At 37.0% G+C, this 21,330-nt stretch overlaps 1 protein-coding gene across 5 annotated transcripts in view; it reads right to left on the bottom strand.

Annotated features, from left to right (window-relative positions):
* Window positions 1-21,330, bottom strand: part of ntm (neurotrimin) — a 552,734-nt gene that overhangs the window by 15,067 nt on the left and 516,337 nt on the right. For 3 of the 5 annotated variants that reach the window (XM_061898038.1, XM_061898036.1, XM_061898037.1), the window contains 3 exons: window positions 13,687-13,807; window positions 12,113-12,264; window positions 2,747-2,782 (listed from right to left, as the gene is read on the bottom strand). In XM_061898038.1, coding sequence (XP_061754022.1) covers window positions 2,747-2,782; window positions 12,113-12,264; window positions 13,687-13,807 — 309 coding nt within the window. The remainder of the gene's footprint in view (window positions 1-2,746; window positions 2,783-12,112; window positions 12,265-13,686; window positions 13,808-21,330) is intronic. The other 2 variants (XM_061898039.1, XM_061898040.1) reach the window with 1 other exon arrangement.

Genomic DNA, 21,330 nt, shown 5'->3' with positions numbered 1-21,330 from the left:
CACACATAAGCGACTGCAAGGCATACTTGCTCAACAGCCATACAGGTTACACTGAGAGTTGTGATATAAATAACTTTAGCACTCTTACTAATATGGGCCACACTGTGAAACCTCACCAAAGAATGACAAACACATTTCGGGAGAACAGCCGCACTGTAACACAACATAAACACAACAGAACAAATACCCAGAATCCCATGTATCCCAAACTCTTCCGGGCTACATTATACACCCCCCCCACCCCCCCCTTCCCCCCAAACCCGCCCACTTCAACCGACGCACGGGGGGCAGGGGGTGGTAGTGGGGGTGTATAATGTAGCCCGGAAAAGTTAGGGATGCATGGGATTCTGGGTATTTGTTCTGTTGTGTTTATGTTGTGTTACAGTGCGGATGTTCTCCCAAAATGTGTTTGCCATTCTTGTTTGGTGTGGGTTCATAGTGTGGCTCATATTAGTAAGAGTGTTAAAGTTGTTTATAATACAACCCTCAGTGTAACCTGTAAGGCTGTTGAACAAGTATGCCTTGCAATCACTTGCGCATCGAGTCAGCAGCCGCACACTAGATGTGGCGGGCCGGCACTCAGATATCATAGTATTAAAGCGGACGCAACGACATGGTCGAGAGGACGTTTAAGGCATTACCATCACGGCACACCCTCAGTATTGTTGTCCGGGTGAAAATCTGGGAATGTTATCCTGGGGAGATTTCTGGGAGAGGCACTGAGATCCGGAAAACCTCCCGGTGCACATGCAGCTCCGGAGCCGCAGTTTGCCGACCCCTGATCTACAGAGATACAAAGAATTGCAATTGCAACATCCAGTAGACACATGTAAAAGAGCTGTTTCTTTCATTATAAAATTTCAGATTAATTTGTATACTTAGCAAACTCATCCCGCGGGCCTGATCCGGGCCACGGGCCATACGTTTGACAGCCCTGGGGCCCTAAGCTATGTTGACCACAAGTTTGGACCCTTGTTTTCTATGATTGGTAACAAGGTTAAAGTGTCAATGCAAGGTTCTGCCAATTTGTTTGCACACTGCAAAAACTGAAATCTAAGTAAGATGAAATATCTCAAATAAGGGTGATATTTGCTTATTTTTGTCTGATAAGATAATTCTTCTCACTAAGCAGATTTTATGTTAAAGTGTTTTACTTGTTTTAAGGGTTTTGGTCCTAAATTAACTCAATAAGATATTACAGCTTGTTGCTGAGATTTCATGACCTACATTGTGTAAACCATGCTTGAAACTAGAATATCAACTGATGCAAAGCTGTGTCATCAACATTCACAAGTATAAAACCATTTTTTTAAAGTAATACTTTCTTACTTCAAGCATGAAAAAAAAAATCATGATGCCGAGCGCATATCATTATGTCAAGATAATGGCATTAGCATTTACTTAATTTAAGAATATGTTTTATAGAGCAAAAAGGTCTCATTTGTTTCTACCAAGAAAAGTGCACTTGTTATTAGTGAGAATATACTTATTTTTAAGGTATTTTTGGGTTCATTGAGTTTAGCTAATTTTACTTGTTTTGGAAAGTCTTGACAAGCCGAATTTTCTTGTTAAATTGGCAGATCATTTTGCTTAGTTCAAATAAAATACCCATCATTTTTGTACAATTTTTTTCTTGTTTTTGAAGACTGCCTTTTTGCAGTGCAGTTGCCCAAGTTCCTTCATACAAGAGGAGCATTGTAGTGTGTATAGGAATTTTCTGCATGAATGCTTGTCTCCCGAGTTTGGGACTGAACCTGCGGGTGGTTATGGTGTCATCCCGGGGCTGGATTTGGCCCCCGCACCTCCAGTTTAATAGCCCTGGTATGTAGTATATTGCAAAAAGGTCTTAACCACTGCTAATAATAATTTCATTATTTATAGAAATAAAACATGTGCTTGTGTTTGATTTACTACCAACAACTAATGCATAATATTTTTCACACCGCCTTCTGCAACAAGGTTTTTCCAAATAATTACAAGACTGGAAATGTTTATTTTGAGCTTGCAACATTGACTCCACACTTCTAATTATGCATCTATCCAATTAGCCCGAAAGAGTGGATCATCCATAATCCTGCAAATTTGTATTAGCATTACTCTTCAGTCCAAATTAAAGTGCATACATTTGCGTGTTTTTGTTGTTCCAATTATGTGGTTGCTTTGTAATGTACAGCTCACAGCAGTAATAACCAAACAGGGAAAGATCACGAAGGTCGATAACATTCAATTAAATTGTGGTTATTTGTCCCTGAAGGGTAGATAAAAGGCACAAGCAGAGAAGAATTGGCAGAGGCTCCCCCCGCAAAACAAACACACATACACACACACACCTACACACACACACGCGCACACACACACACACACACACGCACACACACACACACACACACACACACACACACACACACACACACACACAAAGAGGTAGTACTGTAGGTTACACACATGATATTATTTTGAGATGATGAATACTTACAGTACATCGGCGAGAGTATGCAAAAATGAAAAAGATGTCATGTCACGCAGCCAGTTGGTTCATTTGGCAGAGAAGAAAAATGAAACACAATCACAAAAAAGAGCTCGTATTGACCATTTTCACAAATACTTCTAAATGTATACATGTGTGTTTACACTTGAACTATTTTGCTTCTATGGCTTGTTCTTCGCGTCTGTGAAAATGGCCGAGGAGTCATGGGCTGGCATGCTGTTGAGTGCTATATCTAGCAAGTCTTTCCAGAATACTAACCTTGCAATAGCGTGGAGCTAGTGGGCTGGATTACCACTACAAAGGGGGGACAAAACAAACATACACAGGAACACATAGGAAACAGACACACTTCTGTGAAGAAGGCAACCACATGACTTATCCATTGTGTCTGCTAACTCAGTGGTTCTCAAATGGGGGTATGTGTACCCCTGGGGGTACTTGAAGGTATGCCAAGGGGTATGTGAGATTTTTTTAAAAATATTCTAAAAATAGCAACAATTTAAAGATGCATATTTATGGAATAATACTTCAACAAAATATGAATGTAAGTACATAAACTGTGAAAAGAAATGCGACAATGCAATATTCGGTGTTGACAGCAAGATTTTTTGGGGACATGTTCCATAAATATTGATGTTAAAGGTTTCTTTTTTTGTGAAGAAATTAAGTCCATGAATCCAGATGGATCTCTATTACAATTCCCAAAGAGGGCACTTTAAGTTGATGATTACTTCTATGTGTATAAATCTTTATTTATAATTGAATCACCTGTTTATTTTTCAACAAGTTTTTAGTTATTTGTATATCTTTTTTTCCAAATAGTTCAAGAAAGACCACTACAAATGAGCAATATTTTGCACTGTTATACACTTAAAAAAATCAGAAACTGATGACATAGTGCTGTATTTTACTTCTGTATCTCTTTTTTTCAACCAAAAATGCTTTTCTCTGATTAGGGTGTACTTGAATTTAAAACATGTTCACAGGGGGTACATCACTGAAAAAAGGTTGAGAACCACTGTGCTAACTCATAAACAAGTACCCTGAATAGTATTAAAATAGATTAGTCAGAGATTAATGTCAAAGGTTTCTAAAAAAATGTACATAGGTTTTCCTCAAAACATTGTGGCATTTACCAACACCATACTTACGAACTTTGGAGTGTTGACAATGGGGAGCAAAATTAAAAGTTTATACCAATTTTCCTGTTCACTGTCTTGTTTGGGGCTGGCGGTTTTCCCTATTGACTACGCCCATGAACTAGGAATGTACATCGTTAGGATTGTATCGGTCCAGTTATCGGTATATGTAATTTGGTGCAACAGAGATGCAACAATATTTTATTGCAATTTCTTCTTAGCAAAAAATGGGTGACCACCAGCAACATCATAACATTTACAGCATGGAAATATTTTCCTGCCTTTTTAGCATGATGCTGATCAAGTGTCTTTTAAGGGAACTGTTCATGTAAAGAATTAACAGATGCTTAAGTGCTTTTACAAGAAATAGATGAAAAAAAAAACTGAGATGAACATTATTTGGTCTTGTTTGGCGAGAGTCAGTTGGGATGGCAGCATTCGCAGACCTGTGAGGGACTAGCTATAACTCGGTTCCTAATCCCATGAAAGAGGAACTCCATTTTTTTTCAGACTTCTGCCCAGATACAAGCTTGACATATGTCACATTGCATGTGATGAGTTAATATCACATATTAGTTTCACAGTTGAAACTGAATTGCTGACATGAATGGATTTATACACAATATTCTACACTAAACCTCTAAAGCTGTTCTGTATAGTGTACAGTATTTTGTATTTATATAGTGTTTTGTATATTGTACAGGATTGCTTATTATTTTTATTGGATAGTAGTCTGTTTATTATCTCTATTACCTCTTGTGTTGTTTATTTTTACCCCATGTTTGTTCTCTCTACAGCACCTTAAATTGGAGTCCTTAATCTTGTTATATGCAAATATAATGACAATAAAGTCTATTCAATTCAATTCAATAAAGGCTTAGAGGCCACATGCGTGGACAGCACCTTTTAGCTCTCATTTCCAAAATTGTGTACACTACTAAATTGGGATCTTGTGGCCACTTATGTGGACACTTTTACTGCCACCTGGTGGTGTAAATAGAGTGTAACATACAATGGAATTTTGGGAAAAAAAAGTGTAAAAATAAGAATTGGGATGTCACTAAACATGAAGTACATGTTTATTACTTGTGGACTAAGTACATCATATCAAAAGATGATTCTTAGTTTTTATTCTAATTAGGGTCCAATAAGCCCAAATAGCAAAGAGAAATACAAAAAGCATGTAAACAAACAGCTTGGGCCTTAAGAGGTTAATGAGTTCCACCTGTTCAACCAGAGAAGGCCAGCGATTTTTGGATGTATGATAGCTTTATTAGCGGAATAGATGAATCCCCATTACATGCTTTGTTAGTCACTATGTGCAAGTAGTTTTTGACTATATACAATGCACAGAAAACAGGAATATGTGTGTTCTTGTTGCATATTATTTCTGAAAATTCATAGTATTCTTATTAGATAATACGAGAATCATTCATAAACATTCTACATTTTTCAGTTACTTTGAAAAATACATATTTCATGAAACACCTCACTGATAATGTACTATTTACATATTGGTAAACGAGGCTCAGTGTTAGGCAGTGAGTTGATTTTGGCAACAAGGTTCAGGTTTTTCAAGCTTTTGGTTTTGGTAAAATCAACTACAGGGGTTGGGAACCTTTTTGGCGGAGAGAGCCATGAAAGCCAAATATTTTAAAATTAATTTCTGTGAGACCCATATAATATTTTTAACACCGAATACAACTAAATGCGTGCATTTTTAAGTAAGACCAAAATATTTATAGTATAATAAGTCTCTTATTCTTTTTAATAACATTGTTATTCTGAGGCTAACCAATAATGAATAAAATACTTCTTAATTCGACTTCTTGAACTGTTAGGGTATGGATTAAAATGCATGAGAATGTTTTATATTTTCAACATTGTTTTTAACACTTTAACACGTACCATGAATTGATTAACATTAACTTGAACGAGTTGAAAAACGTATTCAGGTGTTACCATTTAGTGGTCATTTGTACGGAATACGTACTGTACTGTGCAATCTACTAATTAAAGTTTCAATCAATCAATCAATCAATCAAAACTGTGATTACCAGTGAAATTATTCATTACTTATCGTGTTGAGCAATGTCAGCTGAGGTTTATCTGAAAGCCAGATGCAGTCATCAAAAGAGCCCCATCTGGCCCGAGAACCATAGGTTCCCTACCCCTGAACTACAATATCATTGGCCTGACAGTGCCTCGTTTAGTCAAGTGTTTAAATAATCACCTGAACCCCTGTGGCACCAAACAAAAGGACTCAGAATAAATGAAGATATATTATCCTTTCAAATGGTTTCGTTGACTCTTGCACACGTCTGAATGCTGCACAAACCAAAGAAAAGAACAGTGTTGCAAAAGACAGCAGGAAGTATCGCAAACTCACCGATGTAGCTTGGAAAAGAGAGAAGCGGCCATATGTTTTACCCCGCTTGGTTATGGCTGTTTCTGAGTTGGTACAGTTAACCTTCCCAAGGCTGCGACTGAGCTTATTTTTCCAGATACCAAAGTGTTCTGGGTACTATAAAAACACTATTTATTATGCTTTGTCTAAGGAAAACCTAACTGCCGTAGTTTTCAGAGCATAAGGCGCATCGGATATTACAATAATACATTGGTGCAAAAAAGTATTTAGTCAGCCACCGATTGTGCAAGTTCTCCCACTTAAAATGATGACAGAATTCTGTAATTTTCATCATAGGTACACTTCAACTGTGAGAGACAGAATATGAAAAAAAAATCCAGGAATTCACATTGTAGGAATTTTAAAGAATTTATTTGTAAATTATGGTGGAAAATAAGTATTTGGTCAACCATTCAAAGCTCTCACTGATGGAAGGAGGTTTTGGCTCAAAATCTCACGATACATGGCCCCATTCATTCTTTCCTTAACACGGATCAATCATCCTGTCCCCTTAACAGAAAAACAGCCCCGAAGCATGATGTTTCCACCCCCATGCTTCACAGTAGTTGTGGTGTTCTTGGGAAGCAACTCAGTATTCTTCTTCCTCCAAACGCGACGAGTTGAGTTTATACCAAAATGGATACATGGATGATACAGCTAAGGATTGGGAGAATGTCATGTGATCAGATGAAACCAAAATATAACTTTTTGGTGTAAACTCAACTCGTCGCGTTTGGAGGAAGAAGAATACTGAGTTGCATCCTAAGAACACCATAACTACTGTGAAGCATGGGGGTGGAAACATCATGCTTTGGGGCTGTTTTTCTGCTAAGGGGACAGGATGATTGATCCGTGTTAAGGAAAGAATGAATGGGGCCATGTATCGTGAGATTTTGAGCCAAAACCTCCTTCCATCAGTGAGAGCTTTGAATGGTTGACCAAATACTTATTTTCCACCATAATTTACAAATAAATACTTTAAATCTCCTACAATGTGAATTCCTGGATTTTTTTTTCACATTCTGTCTCTCACAGTTAAAGTGGACCGATGATGAAAATTAGAGACCTCTGTCATCATTTTAAGTGGGAGAATTTAAACAATCGGTGGCTGACGAAATACTTTTTTGCCCCACTATATATATTTACATACACAAGGCACATTAAAAAGGGTCGTACTATGATTGTTTTTTTTTTTTTTACATTTAAAACACTTACTTGTGGTCTACATAAAATGTGGCGATGGACAAAGTGTTTTTAAGCCGCTTTTTGACCATCTCATCAGGATGTGCTGCTTTTTGGCCGCGTCTTACTTACGTGGCTCCTCTTCGACCGGGTCTGCTCCACGTCATCTTTTGTTTTAGTTTTTAGCGCTCCCATCGTGAGTCTACTGACGGATTAAGTTCGAACTACCGTATTTTTCGGAGTATAAGTCACTCCGGAGTATAAGTCGCACCTGCCGAAAATGCAAAATAAAGAAGAAAATAAAACATGTATAAGTCGCATTGGACTATAAGTCGCATTTTTTGGGTAAATTTATCTGATAAAACTCAATACCAAGAATAGACATTTGAAAGACAATTTAAAATAAATAAAGAATAGTGAACAACAGGCTGAATAAGTGTACGTTATATGAAGCATAAATAACCAACTGAGAAGGTGTCTGGTATGTTAACGTAACATAATGGTAAGAGTCATTCAAATAACTATAACATATAGAACATGCTATACGTTTACCAAACAATCTGTCACTCCTTATTGCTAAATCCGATGAATTCTTATACGTTTAGTCTCTTACGTGAATGAGCTAAATAATATTATTTGATATTTTACGGTAATGTGTTAATAATTTCACACATAAGTCGGTCCTGAGTATAAGTCGCACCCCTGGCCAAACTATGAAAAAAACTGAGATTTATAGTCCGAAAAATACGGTACACGCTCCTTTGTATTCAAAATGGCAACAGTGGAGGATAAATGATCCACAAGAAGAGGATAGAGAAAAAGAAGCAGCTTATTGACAACGGCGCAGACTCCAATGGTGGAAACGAGCACATTTTCGGGCCTTATGCAGATCCCAAATACACAACAGCAGGTAAAAAGTTAGGTTGCTAAGAAATGTTGGTTTTGCATAATAGGGTGAAAAAAAACGCTAGATACTATGTCTACTCATAGCTGCCATTTTGGGGTCCTTTTACTCTACACTCACGATAGTAATACCCGTATGTTAAAGGGGAACATTATCACAATTTCAAAAGGGTTAAAAACAATAAAAATCAGTTCCCAGTGGCTTGTTGTATTTTTTGACGTTTTTTTCAAAATTTTACCAGTCTCAGAATATCCCTAAAAAAAGCTTTAAAGTGCTTGATTTTTGCTATTTGCGATGCGACTATCCATTTCCCTGTGACGTCATACAGTGCTGCCAATGTAAACAAACAATTGCGAATACCACAGCAAGATATAGCAACATTACCTCAGATTCAGACTCGGATTTCAGCGGCTTAAGCGATTCAACAGATTGCGCATGTATTGAAACGGATGGTTGGAGTATGAAAGTATTGAAGAAGAAACTGAAGCTATTGAGCGAATAGCTATTGACGCTATTCATAGCCATAGCATGGCCGAATAGCTGCGTTAGCATCGCCGGTAAAATGTGCGGACCAAACGATCAGGACTTTCGCATCTCGTGACACTGGAGCAACTTAAATCCTTCGATTGGTAACTGTTTTTTTTTCGCATTAAATGTGGGTGGAAAGAAACGTAATATAGTTGCAAATGCATCTGCAGGTTATCCATACATCTCTGTGCCATGTCTGCTTTAGCACCGCCGGTAAATAGCATGTTAGCATCGATTAGCGTAGCATGTTAGCATCGATTAGCTGGCAGTCACACCGCAACCAAATATGTCTGATTAGCACATAAGTCAACATCAACAAAACTCACCTTTGTGATTTCGTTGACTTTATCGTTGCAAATGCATCTGCAGGTTATCCATACATCTCTGTGCCATGTCTGTCATCGCCGGTGAAATGTGGAGACACTTTGGTACATTCAATGGGGGTCTGGCGGCAGACACTTTCGCATCTTCGGTGTACTTGAATCCCTCCCTGTTAGTGTTGTTACACCCTCCGACAACACACCAACGAGGCATGATGTCTCCAAGGTTCCAAAAAATAGTCGAAAAAACGGAAAATAACAGAGCTGAGACCCAATGTTTACAATGTGTTGAAAATGAAAATGGCGGCTGTATTACCTCGGTGACGTCACATTCTGACATCATCGCCTCCAGAGCGATAAACAGAAAGGCGTTTAATTAGCCAAAATTCACCCATTTAGAGTTTGGAAATCGGTTAAAAAATATATGGTCTTTTTCCTGCACCATCAAGGTATATATTGACGTTTACATAGGTCTGGTGATAATGTTCCCCTTTAAAGTAAAGTACGTCTGACAACGGTAGCCGCAATGTTTCGACAATCCATCAAAAGATTTTTGAACGCTGTGTGTAATGTTCTACAAACCCTGTTTCCATATGAGTTGGGAAATTGTGTTAGATGTAAATATAAAAGGAATACAAATATTTGCAAATCATTTTCAAGCCATATTCAGTTGAAAATGCTACAAAGACAAAATATTTGATGTTCAAACTGATAAACTTTTTTTTTTTTGCAAATAATCATTAACTTTAGAATTTGATGCCAGCAACACGTGACAAAGACGTTGGGAAAGGTGACAATAAATACTGATAAAGTTGATAATTTCTCCAAAAACACTTATATGGAACATCCCACAGGTGTGCAGGCTATTTGGGAACAGGTGGGTGCCGTGATTAGGTATAAAAGCAGATTCCATGAAATGCTAAATAATTTACAAACAAGGATGGGGCGAGGGGTCACCACCTTGTAAGCACATTGTCGAACAGTTTTAGAACAACATTTCTCAACGAGCTATTGCGAGGAATTTTAGGATTTTACCATCTACGTTTTGTAAAATTATCAAAAGGTTCAGAGAATCTGGAGAAATCACTGCACGTAAGCGATGATATTACGGACCGTTGATCCCTCAGGCGGTACTGCATCAAAAACAGACATCAGTGTGTAAAGGATATCACCACATGGGCTCAGGAACACTTCATAAAACCACTGTCAGTAACTACAGTTGGTTGCTACATCTGTAAGTGCAAGTTAATAGTCTGCTAGGCAAAGCAAAACCCATTTATCAACAACACCAAGGAACGCCGCTGGCTTCGCTGGGCCTGAGCTCATCTAAGATGGACTGATGCAAAGTGGAAAAGTGTTTTGCGGTCTGACGAGTTCACATTTCAAATTATATTTGGAAACTGTTGACGTGGTGTCTTCCGGAACAAAGAGGAAAATAACCATCAGGATTGTTTTAGGTGCAAAGTTCAAAAGCCAGCATCTGTGATGGTATGGGGGTGCATTAGTACCCAAAGCATGGGTAACTTACACATCTGTGAAGGCACCATTAATGCTGAATGGTCCATACAGGTTTTGGAGCAACATATGTTGTCTTTCAAGCAACGTTATCATGGACACCCCTGCTTATTTCAGCTAGACAATGCCAAGCCACGTGTTACAACAGCGTGGTTTCGTAGTAAAAGACTGCGGGTACTTTCCTGGCCCGCCTGCAGTCCAGACCTGTCTCCCATGGAAAATGTGTGCCGTATTATGAAGCGTAAAATACAATAACAAGACCCCGCCTGTTGAACGAGTGAAGTTGTACATCAAGCAAGAAAGGTAAAGAATTCCAATTTCAAAGCTTCAACAATTAGTTTCCTCAGTTCCCAAACGTTTATTGAGTCTTGTTGAAAGAAAAGGTGATGTAACACAGTGGTGAACATGCCCTTTCCCAACTACTTTGGCACGTGTTGCAGCCATGAAATTCAAAGTTATTAATTAAAAAAAAAAAAAAAAAAAAAGTTTATGAGTTTGAACAGCAAATATATTGTCTTTGTAGCATATTCAATTGAATATGGGCTGACAATGATTTGCAAATCATTGTATTCCGTTTATATTTACATCTAACACAATTTCCCAACTCATATGGAAACGGGGTTTGTACGTTGTGTCCTTGGGCAAGACCCTTTACCCACCTACTCCTACTACCACCCACACTGGTTTTAATGTAACTTAGTTATTGGGTTTCACAATGTAAAGCGCTTTGAGTCACTCGAGAAAAAGCGCTATATAAATATAATTCATTTCACTTCACCTATTGGCGCACTGTCGATTTTTTATTGTCGGAAAAATACGGTGATAAACAATGATTCATTTTTTGGTCACTGCTCTATATTTATCCTCAAGAAAAAGTAAAGTAGTATTATCTTCTTGGTTCGTTCGTGCAAAAAAAGCTTAGAGTGTTTTTTTATTGATTGGCTAAGAGGTCCACATTTTTGCCAAACAATTGGAACATTTTTAAATACAAGTAACTGCACTCCAGAAACGTGATTATTTTCGTCTCGAAACAGTCATTTAACAAAATGAATATGTTTACTAATTGCACCCTTGATTATGACGTGATGATACAGCTACCCAAGACCAAGGTAAGTAAAAGTCAGTTAAAGGGCCCTATTTAAAGCTTTTAAGGACACTTGAGCAAGTAAAAAGTCTACCACATAAAATTGCAAGCTTTTGGAAACTGGCAGAGAGTTGTGAGCCTGGAACAAATTCATAATTCAACAAGTGCTTTGTTGCAAAGCAGAATACTGAACTATACGTACGTGGACGCAACAAAATGCACACTGCCCCTTATATTATTTGCTCCCCGTCTTGCCAAAGTTTAGGCCAAAAATACAATATGTCAAAGCAAGATGTGGCGAGGGACGACTGTATAATGTTTTTTATGGAATGTGCCGAATCATTTATTTAAGTAATCAAAAAAAAAAAAATCTAAATTTTTTATGAAGTGATTTGAAATTATATCACATTTATTCACATGTTTTTGGACATACATTAACCATTTGTTTGTGTTTTCATACAGTATAAAAAATTTAAAAAATGATTTCATGTTATTAACTGATCATAATCCTAAACATTGAGTATGTATAGCATACATATACTCACCATACATAAGGAAGCTAGTATTGGAGCTTCCCAGTTTGTTGACAGCAACACAAGAGTAGTTACCGTAGTCTCCATCAGACACATTAAAAAACGTCAGTCTGGATAGTGAGCCGGTGTTCACAATTTCCAAACCGTCAAAGCCATTCGAGATTCTGATAAAAAAAAGAAAATGCATAAAGAGTGAACATTCTTAACTAACTGTGAAGCATGTTTAAATAAGCAAACTGGTGCAAACAAATATAGTTCCTGTTATCAAGGAAACAATCAACAGTAGCAGTTGTAAGATAAATGTGAATCAGAATAATTATATATACACAAACATTACACTATTGGTAGGAATTACTGTATGCTGGTTATAGTTTTGTTTATAGTAAACATTCCGTAAGGCGGTGCCATATCCCCATGTTGTGACAGTGAAGTCACAATTATGAATGTTGCTTTACCTAAAACTTTGTAGCACAAAAGTATTTGAACAACAGAGAAAAAATCCCAGCAAATAATAAGTAAGAATAACATGTATTAAAAATAAAAAACACAACTACCATAAAAATTAGGACATAATAAAAATGTGAATACACAATTGTATTGAACTATTTTGCATATCCCAAAAAATAATCAAAAAAGTGAATCGAAATAAAATAAATACATGGAAACATTTTTTACAAATAAAACGTCAATCCATCCGTCCATTTTCTACCGCTTGTCCCTTTTGGGGTAGTGGGTGCTCGAACCCATGTCAGCTGCATTTGGGTGGAAGGCGGTCTACACCCTGGACAAATCGCCACCTTATCACGGACAATTATATATATATATATATATATATGAATATATATATATATATATATATATAAATATATATATATATATATATATATATATATATATATATATAGCAAACACATTTGGAACCTCAAAGACAATAATGTTGAATATTCAATAACATGGCAAATTCTTGCATCCAGCACACCTTACAACAGTGGTAATAAAAGATGCAACCTATGCTTACAAGAGAAACTGTTTATTATATATCATCCAGATCTATCATCCCTCAACAAGCGCAGTGAAATCATTTCAACATGCCGCCATAGACGGAAACACCTCCTAGGTAACACATGAGCCAATCACCACACCCTACGCCTGCTTGTACCCACCCACTCTGTGCTCTATACAAACCATTGTATGTGAATGCTTCCATTAAAATCTCCTAATGATTGAGGGAACCCCTCATGAAACAGATCTGTAGAGATGAAGTAGTCTTGTGATTTTTTCCCACACCTACATATTGCGCTCTACCACGGTATCGAGCACTATTCTCTGGATAATCCAATCAAGACATATATATATATATATATATATATATATATATATATATATATATATATATATATACACTTTTGTTCAAAAGGGATTCATATATATATATATATATATTATATATATATATATATATATATATATATATATATACATATATATATATATATATATATATATATACAAACTTTTGTTCAAAAGGGGGATTAATCTGATTTAAAAAAAATAATTAATTGACAGCCCTACAATCAACCCATTACCTTCTGTCATCTTTATACCACTCAAAATCGGCCTCAGGCACTGCATCCGCCTCACACTCCAACACTCCCCTTTGGCCCAGCGTAACGCCAACATCTCTTCCGTCAGACACAGATGGAGCATCTACAAGCAACACAAAGAACGATGAGTTCAACACATATCACCAACGGATAACTTTTCAATATGATTTCTGCTGCAAGGTGTATTGATTTTTTTATTTTTTTATTTTTTAACACTCAAAATCAGCATAAATGTGCTTCTGATTTTGTAAGTTTACTACCTTGTACAAATATATGGACAGTCAAAAATGTTTATGAAAGGTTTACCATAACGGAGAGAGATATAACAAAATACCATGAGATAATAATAATAATGATTTTTATTAGATTGGGTTAAATACAGCATGTGTTGTTTTTCTGGGTTTAAAGTCCCTTTCTTCCTGTCGAGTTCTCTTATTTTTGTTCCACTTTCTGTTTTGTCTTGTAATAACTTCACCACTGTTTCTGAGCGCTGTTCTTCACACCTGCACTTAAATAATGATTAGGGGACTCACCTGCCTCTGACCATTAATCCGAGAGGTCAATCTGTCAGAGTCGCCTTCCTTGCATCTTTTGTGGCTAATGTTCATAGTGTGGCTATTGGTCTTTTTGCATATTAAACTGATTTAGTACCAGTAAGAAAACATTGTTGGCAAGCACAGAGGTCAGACATTTCTTGCAGTTGGCCACCAGGGTTAACAGAATGTTTCCACCTTCATGTTTGACATTAGGGATGGTGTGTGCTTAATTTCACAATTTCTCTGTCTCCTACCATGACTTTAGCTGTTACCAAAGACCAATATGTGGGTGCCATCACATCCTATTTCGGTTCTGGTTCACATGACATTCTCTCAAGCCTTGTCTGAGGCAACAGGTGTTGATTGTCACACTTCAGACAGGCCTGTACATGCCTTTTTGAGCATGGGAACATCGAAGGGTGCTGGGGATATCAATCTATCACTGCAGTGTTTCTCAAATAATGGGTTTCAGTAACACGTCATTTTGTTGACTTCTTTTGAGTAATATGAGCCATAATTTCTGACTGTTTTTAACTATTTGACCATTTCCCGTATGTCTAAAGTTTTTTAATGATTTTTTACACAATGAAGATATAATTTGTTCAGGCAGTCTCACTGTTTTCATTTGGTGTCCACTAGAACTGACTTGGTTTCTCCGCATGTGGTGTCATAACAGAAAATAATTAGGAACCACTTAATTTGCTGAATTTCCCCGAGGGATCAATAGAGTAATTTATATTCGATTCTCTCTATTCTATTACAGCAGAGTCTGTTGTGAATTATATTCGTGGTGACTGCGATCCCAACTCCCTTGAAATTGATAACCAGTTCCTCCCTTTGTAATTCTAGGCTTGTGAAAATCGGGGAACATATAATTTTTCTAACACTTGTTGACGTAATTTAAATCCTTAAAAAAGATAATACTTCCTTCCATCCATCCATCCATCCATCCATCCATCCATCCATCCATCCGTACATCTTCTTCCGCTCATCCAAGGTCTGGTCACGGGGGCAGCAGCCTAAGCAGGGAAGCCCGGACTTCCCTCTCCCCAGCCACTTCGTCCAGCTCTTCCCGGGGGATCCCGAGGTGTTCCCAGGCCAGCCGGGAGACATAGTCTTCCCAATGTGTCCTGGGTCTTACTCGTGACCTCCTACCGGTCGGACGTGCCCTAAACACCTCCCGAGGGAGGCGTTCGGGTGGTATCCTGACCAGATGCCCGAACTACCTCATCTGGCTCCGCTCCATTTGGAGGAGCAGCGTCTTTACTTTGAGTTCCTCCCGGATGGCAGAGCTTCTCACCCTATCTCTAAGGGAGAACCCTGCCACCCGGCGGAGGAAACTCATTTCGGCTGCTTGTACCCGTGAATCATAACCCAAAGCTCATGACAGTAGATGAGGATGGGAACGTAGATCAATCGGTAAATTGAGAGCTTTGCCTTCCGGCTCAGCTCCTTCTTCACCACAATGGATCGATACAGCGTCTGTATTATTGAAGACGCCGCACCGATCCACTTGTCGACCGCACAATCCACTCTTTCCTCACTCTTGAACAAGATTCCGAGGTACTTGAACTCCTCCACTTGGGGCAGGGTCTCCTCCCCAACCTGGACATAGCACTCCACCCTTTTCCAGGCGAGAACCATGGACTCGGACATGGAGGTGCTGATAACACTTTAAATTTGAAAAGGTAGCATCAATCTAGGCCACACCAGATGCTCCCGCCTCCTTTCTTTCACTTACACACAGTAGGTAAACAATGGATTAGGTAAACCTTGATTGTTCACTGTTAATTCAAAGTGACAATATGTTGTTTCATTCTCATTTTAATGGATGTTTTCAATAGATTGGATAGCTTTGGAGAAGTATTTTATAATTGTGTCATGTGTGACGTACACTGCATCCAAACTTTGAGCGCAATATTATGTTTCACTTTCCCTGGGTGCAAGACTTGGAGCAGCTTCGAAAGCACGTAGGAGCAAAATTACTTACGTTTATTGGAGAACACACGCAAGGCCAGATCTGACAGGAAATGCCCACATTTAAGGGATGCTCTACACAGAGTGCGGGTTTATATTAAGTCACCCAGTGACAGGCTTTAGGTCAAAGGGGGAGAATGATGCAAAGCCATAATCCGCACAATTGCACAGTTTTTTTCTACTTAAGTACATGATAGAATAGAGCGCTTAGAAACTGTTCGGTTCTGAGGGGCATGAAGCAGCTCAAGAGTTTTCTTGGGTCTATTTTTATTCTACCGAGGCTTTGAAGGGGTTATTTTTCCTGCATTGATGCGCACTTGTTCCAGAACGACAAAGTCCTTTACAAGAAAAAGTGTTTTCCAACCTCAAAAGATCCCTTTCAAATACTCTTGTCCAGATCGGTGTATATAGAGAGTATGGACAACTAAAAAATAAGCACCATGTTGGGTACCGAGGACGTGTACGGCTGTGCCCAGAAGAATGCTATTGCAGTCGTTCTGACGTTGTGTTCATGATGAAATAAACCTAGAATAATATATCTGTATATAGTTTTTAACATACTCCAGCTCAAATGTACAAAGACATTCACTTTTATTTCATCAAAGTATAATTTTGGTGTAATTTTGCGGGTGTGTTTGATGCGTACTTTGTCACTACGTTCATGCAGTGTTTAATGAGGAATTGGCTCTCTAACACACTACTGCAAGTACACAACGAGCAAAAAAAACATATTACCCCTATATATATACATATATATATATATATATCCATCCATCCATCCATTTTCTACCGCTTATTCCCTTTCGGGGTCGCGGGGGGCGCTGGCGCCTATCTCAGCTACAATCGGGCGGAAGGCAGGGTACACCTTGGACAAGTCGCCACCTCATCGCAGTATATATATATATATATATATATATATATATATATATATATATATATATAACTATATACATATACATATACATATACACATATATATATATATATATATATATATATATATATATATATATATATATATATATATATATATATATATACATATATATATATAATATGTTTTTTATATCTATACACACTAGGGCTGTCAGAGATAAATTTCAATAATGGCACACATTTTTGGAACGGGCAATTAACCAGAACATTTCCTTTTTGACACTCGCCCGTGCTTTAGTGAGCAAAAATGGACAAAAGAAAGTAGTTGTTCTCTCAAAAGGACTATTTTTTGCGCGGTTTAGAGGATTTTAATCAGATATTTATAACTCTTGAACTGCAATTATAACATTTGCTTAAGAAAATACCCCAATATTATGATACAAATGCAACTTGGTAGTCAGAATGTCATATAGGAATGTTTTTTTTTACTGATCTGCAAGTCATTGATTTGTTAAAAAAAAAAAGGTGAAAGTATTTATAATGAAAATTAAATGCATATTTTGAAAGTTTTTGCAATATAGAAAACGAGGTAAAAATGTACCAATAGCTAATGTAACAGACCCTCATTAACACCTTAACATTGAACATCATTTTAATCTGAATTTACTATTTAACAATTTTTTAAACCAGTTGTTTAAAAAACACACTTATTTAACTTTTTAGATGACAGTGCTGAGGTAGTTTGTCCGACGGTAGTTGGTGACATTGCAGCAATACCTTTTTATCACTCATAAGCGTTGACAGCTCTAAAAAAAAAAATATATATATATATGTATATATATATATATGTATATATATATATATATATATATATATATATATATATATATATATATATATATATATATATATATATATATATATATATATATATATACATATATATATATATATATATATATATATATATATATATATATATATATACAACAGGACTCTGGACCACTCTGCAACTGTCCGTCAGTCAGACGCTTCTTGCGTTGTCTTGAATTCAGAAGTGGCTTGACCATGGGAATACGGCTATTGTAGCTGTATCTGTTGAAAAGCTCTATGGAGATGCACCAGTGTACTGTGTAGGGTACACTGGCGCGGGACAATTGAGGACAGTAATGCCATGGTCAGTACACTGTACTGGCATTACATTACTGCCATGGCAATACTGTCCTCGATTGTCCTGCCAACTCCCCTGACCTGAACCCCATGGAGAATTTGTGGGGTATTGTGAAGAAGAAGCTGAAAGACACCAGACTCAATAATGCAAATTAGCTAAAGGCCGCTATTGAAGCATCCTGGGCATCCATAACATCTCAGCAATGCCACAGACTGATTTCCTCCATGCTACGCCGCATTGGTACAGTAATTCGTGCAAAATGATTCTCAACCAGGTACTGAGTGCATTAATTGACATTTTTAAATGTTTGATTTTGTTTTACTGTTATAAATCTTCTTTTTTTACTTGGTCTGAGGAAATATTTAAATTTTTTTGAGATAGGATTTCTGAATTTTCTTAAGCTGTATGCCATAATCAGCAATATTAAAAAAATAAAAGACTTGCAATATTTCAGTTGATGTGTAATGAATCCAGAATCCACTTTCATGTTTTTAGTTGCATTACAGAAAATAAAGGACTCTATCACAATATTCAAATTTTCTGAGAAGTCCTGTGTGTGTTTGAATATTAGATTAGATTAGATAGTACTTTATTTATTCCGTCAGGAGAGGTCCTTCAGGAAAATTAAAATTTTCAGCACAATCCCATTCAAGATCAGACAAACATTACAGGGAGACAGAACAGGATTGCTGACGGGTCTGCCGGCTTCCAGCGCCCCTTACAAAAAAGATGACATACAGGTAAACAGGGGGGGTATGGGAGAAAAGAATAGAAGATTAAAATAAAATTTAAAAAAAAAAATCGGTCTTAGCCTGGGCCCTGGAGTGGGGGTGCAGACTGAGGCAAAGGGAAGAAAAAAAAAAAAAAATATATATATATATATATATATATATATATATATGTATATATATATATACATACACAGTATATATATATATATATATATATATATGTGTCTGTATATACACATGTATATACATACACAGTATATATATATATATATATATATATATATATATATATATATATATATATATATATATATATATATGTATATAAAAATATATGTGTGTGTATATACACATATATATACATACACAGTATATATATATATATATATGTGTGTGTATATACACATGTATATACATACACAGTATATATATATATATATATATATATATATATATATCAGTATTAAATCAATATCAAACATATCAATAAAAAAGACAGTCATCTGTGTATGGATTTTTTGTGAAACATATTATATACGTTTTGAAAGAGAAAATATTACTCAAAATTATTATGGCTTCAGCCCACACAATGACCCAATCACCTTCCGTACTGGTATCTAATTTGCATATATACATAACTAAAGACCATATATTGAAAATGGAGTGCTTTATAACGGTTGTAACACAACTTTACACGTCTGCAAACACATTGATCGCTTGGAAATCTTAGCACACTTTGATGGCTATCAAACATGTATATAGATGAAAAGATTGGAAAGAGTTTTAGCCTTGAACTTAGTGAAGATGGGATTCATTGCTGTTTGAAAAGAGCCAGATCTTGAGGAGCCATTCCTTTAAAAGAATCGTTCAATAGGTCCGTTTATATTTATTGATTTATTTTCTTATGAAACTTGTTTTATTTTTTTTAATCAAAGAATCTTGAGGCTGTTATACGCATAACGCATGGGAATCACGAATAAGCTGGATTCCTTTGAACAGAGATTTCTTGCCGGGACATATGGTACAATACAATCGGCAAGATAGGATGGAGCTAAACCGTGTTGTATTCTATATATAAGTAGTAAAACCTTAAAGTCACATCTTAAGTGCACAGGAAGCCAGTGCAGGTGAGCCAGTACAGGCGTAATATGATCAAACTTTCTTGTTCTTGTCAAAAGTCTAGCAGTCGCATTTTGTACCAACTGTAATCTTTTAATGCTAGACATGGGGAAAAAAATATGTTACAGTAATGGAGACGAGACGTAACAAACGCATGGATAATGATCTCAGCGTCGTTAGTGGAGAAAATGGAGCGAATTTTAGCGATATTATGGAGATGAAAGAAGGCCGTTTTAGTAACGTTTTTAATGTGTGACTCAAACGAGAGAGTTGGGTCGAAGATAATACCCAGATTCGTTACCGAGTCGCCTTGTTTAATTGTTTGGTTGTCAAATGTTAAAGTTGTATTATTAAATAGAGGTCGGTGTCTAGCAGGACCGATAATCAGCATTTCCGTTTTTTTGGCGTTGAGTTGCAAAAAGTTAGCGGGAATCCATTGTTTAATTTCATTAAGACATGCCTCCAGCTGACTACATTTCAGCGTGTTGGTCAGCTTTAGGGGCATGTAGAGTTGGGTGTCATCAGCATAACAGTGAAAGCTAATACCGTATTTGCGTATGATGTCACCTAGCGGCAGCATGTAGATGCTGAAGAGTGCAGGGCTAAGGAGCGAACCCTGGGGCACTCCACACGTTACCTTAACATAGTCCGAGGTCACCTTGTTATGGGAGACGCACTGCATCCTGTCAGTAAGATAAGAGTTAAACCAAGACAGGGCTAAGTCTGACATACCAATTCGTGTTTTGATATGCTTTAATAAAATATTATGATCGATGGTATCGAAAGCAGCGCTAAGATTGAGGAGCAGCAACATAGATGACGCATCAGAATCCTTCGTTAGCAATAGATCATTAGTAATTTTTGCGAGGGCTGTCTCCGTAGAGTGATTTGCCCTGAAACAGGATTGAAAGGTTTCACATAGATTGTTAGACACAAAGTATTCATTTAGCTGCTCTGCAACAATTTTTTCGAGGATTTTTTAAATAAAGGGAAGGTGAGACACCGGTCGGTAGTTTACCATGGGGTCAGGATCGAGGTTAGGTCTCTTAAGGAGAGGATGAATAACTGCTCTTTTGAATGCTAGGGGAAACAGTACCAGAGGAAAGTGATACATTTATAATATTTAGCACTGATGGACCTAATAATACAAAGAGCTCCATGATAAGTTTCCCAGGAAATGGGTCGAGTAAACATGTTTTTTGTTTAGTTCCATTTA

Source organism: Nerophis ophidion, linkage group LG04 (genome assembly GCF_033978795.1).
Source record: "Nerophis ophidion isolate RoL-2023_Sa linkage group LG04, RoL_Noph_v1.0, whole genome shotgun sequence".
Lineage (NCBI taxonomy): Eukaryota > Metazoa > Chordata > Actinopteri > Syngnathiformes > Syngnathidae > Nerophis > Nerophis ophidion.
Note: the sequence above shows the minus strand (reverse complement) of the source record. Positions and strands in the feature narration are given on the sequence as shown.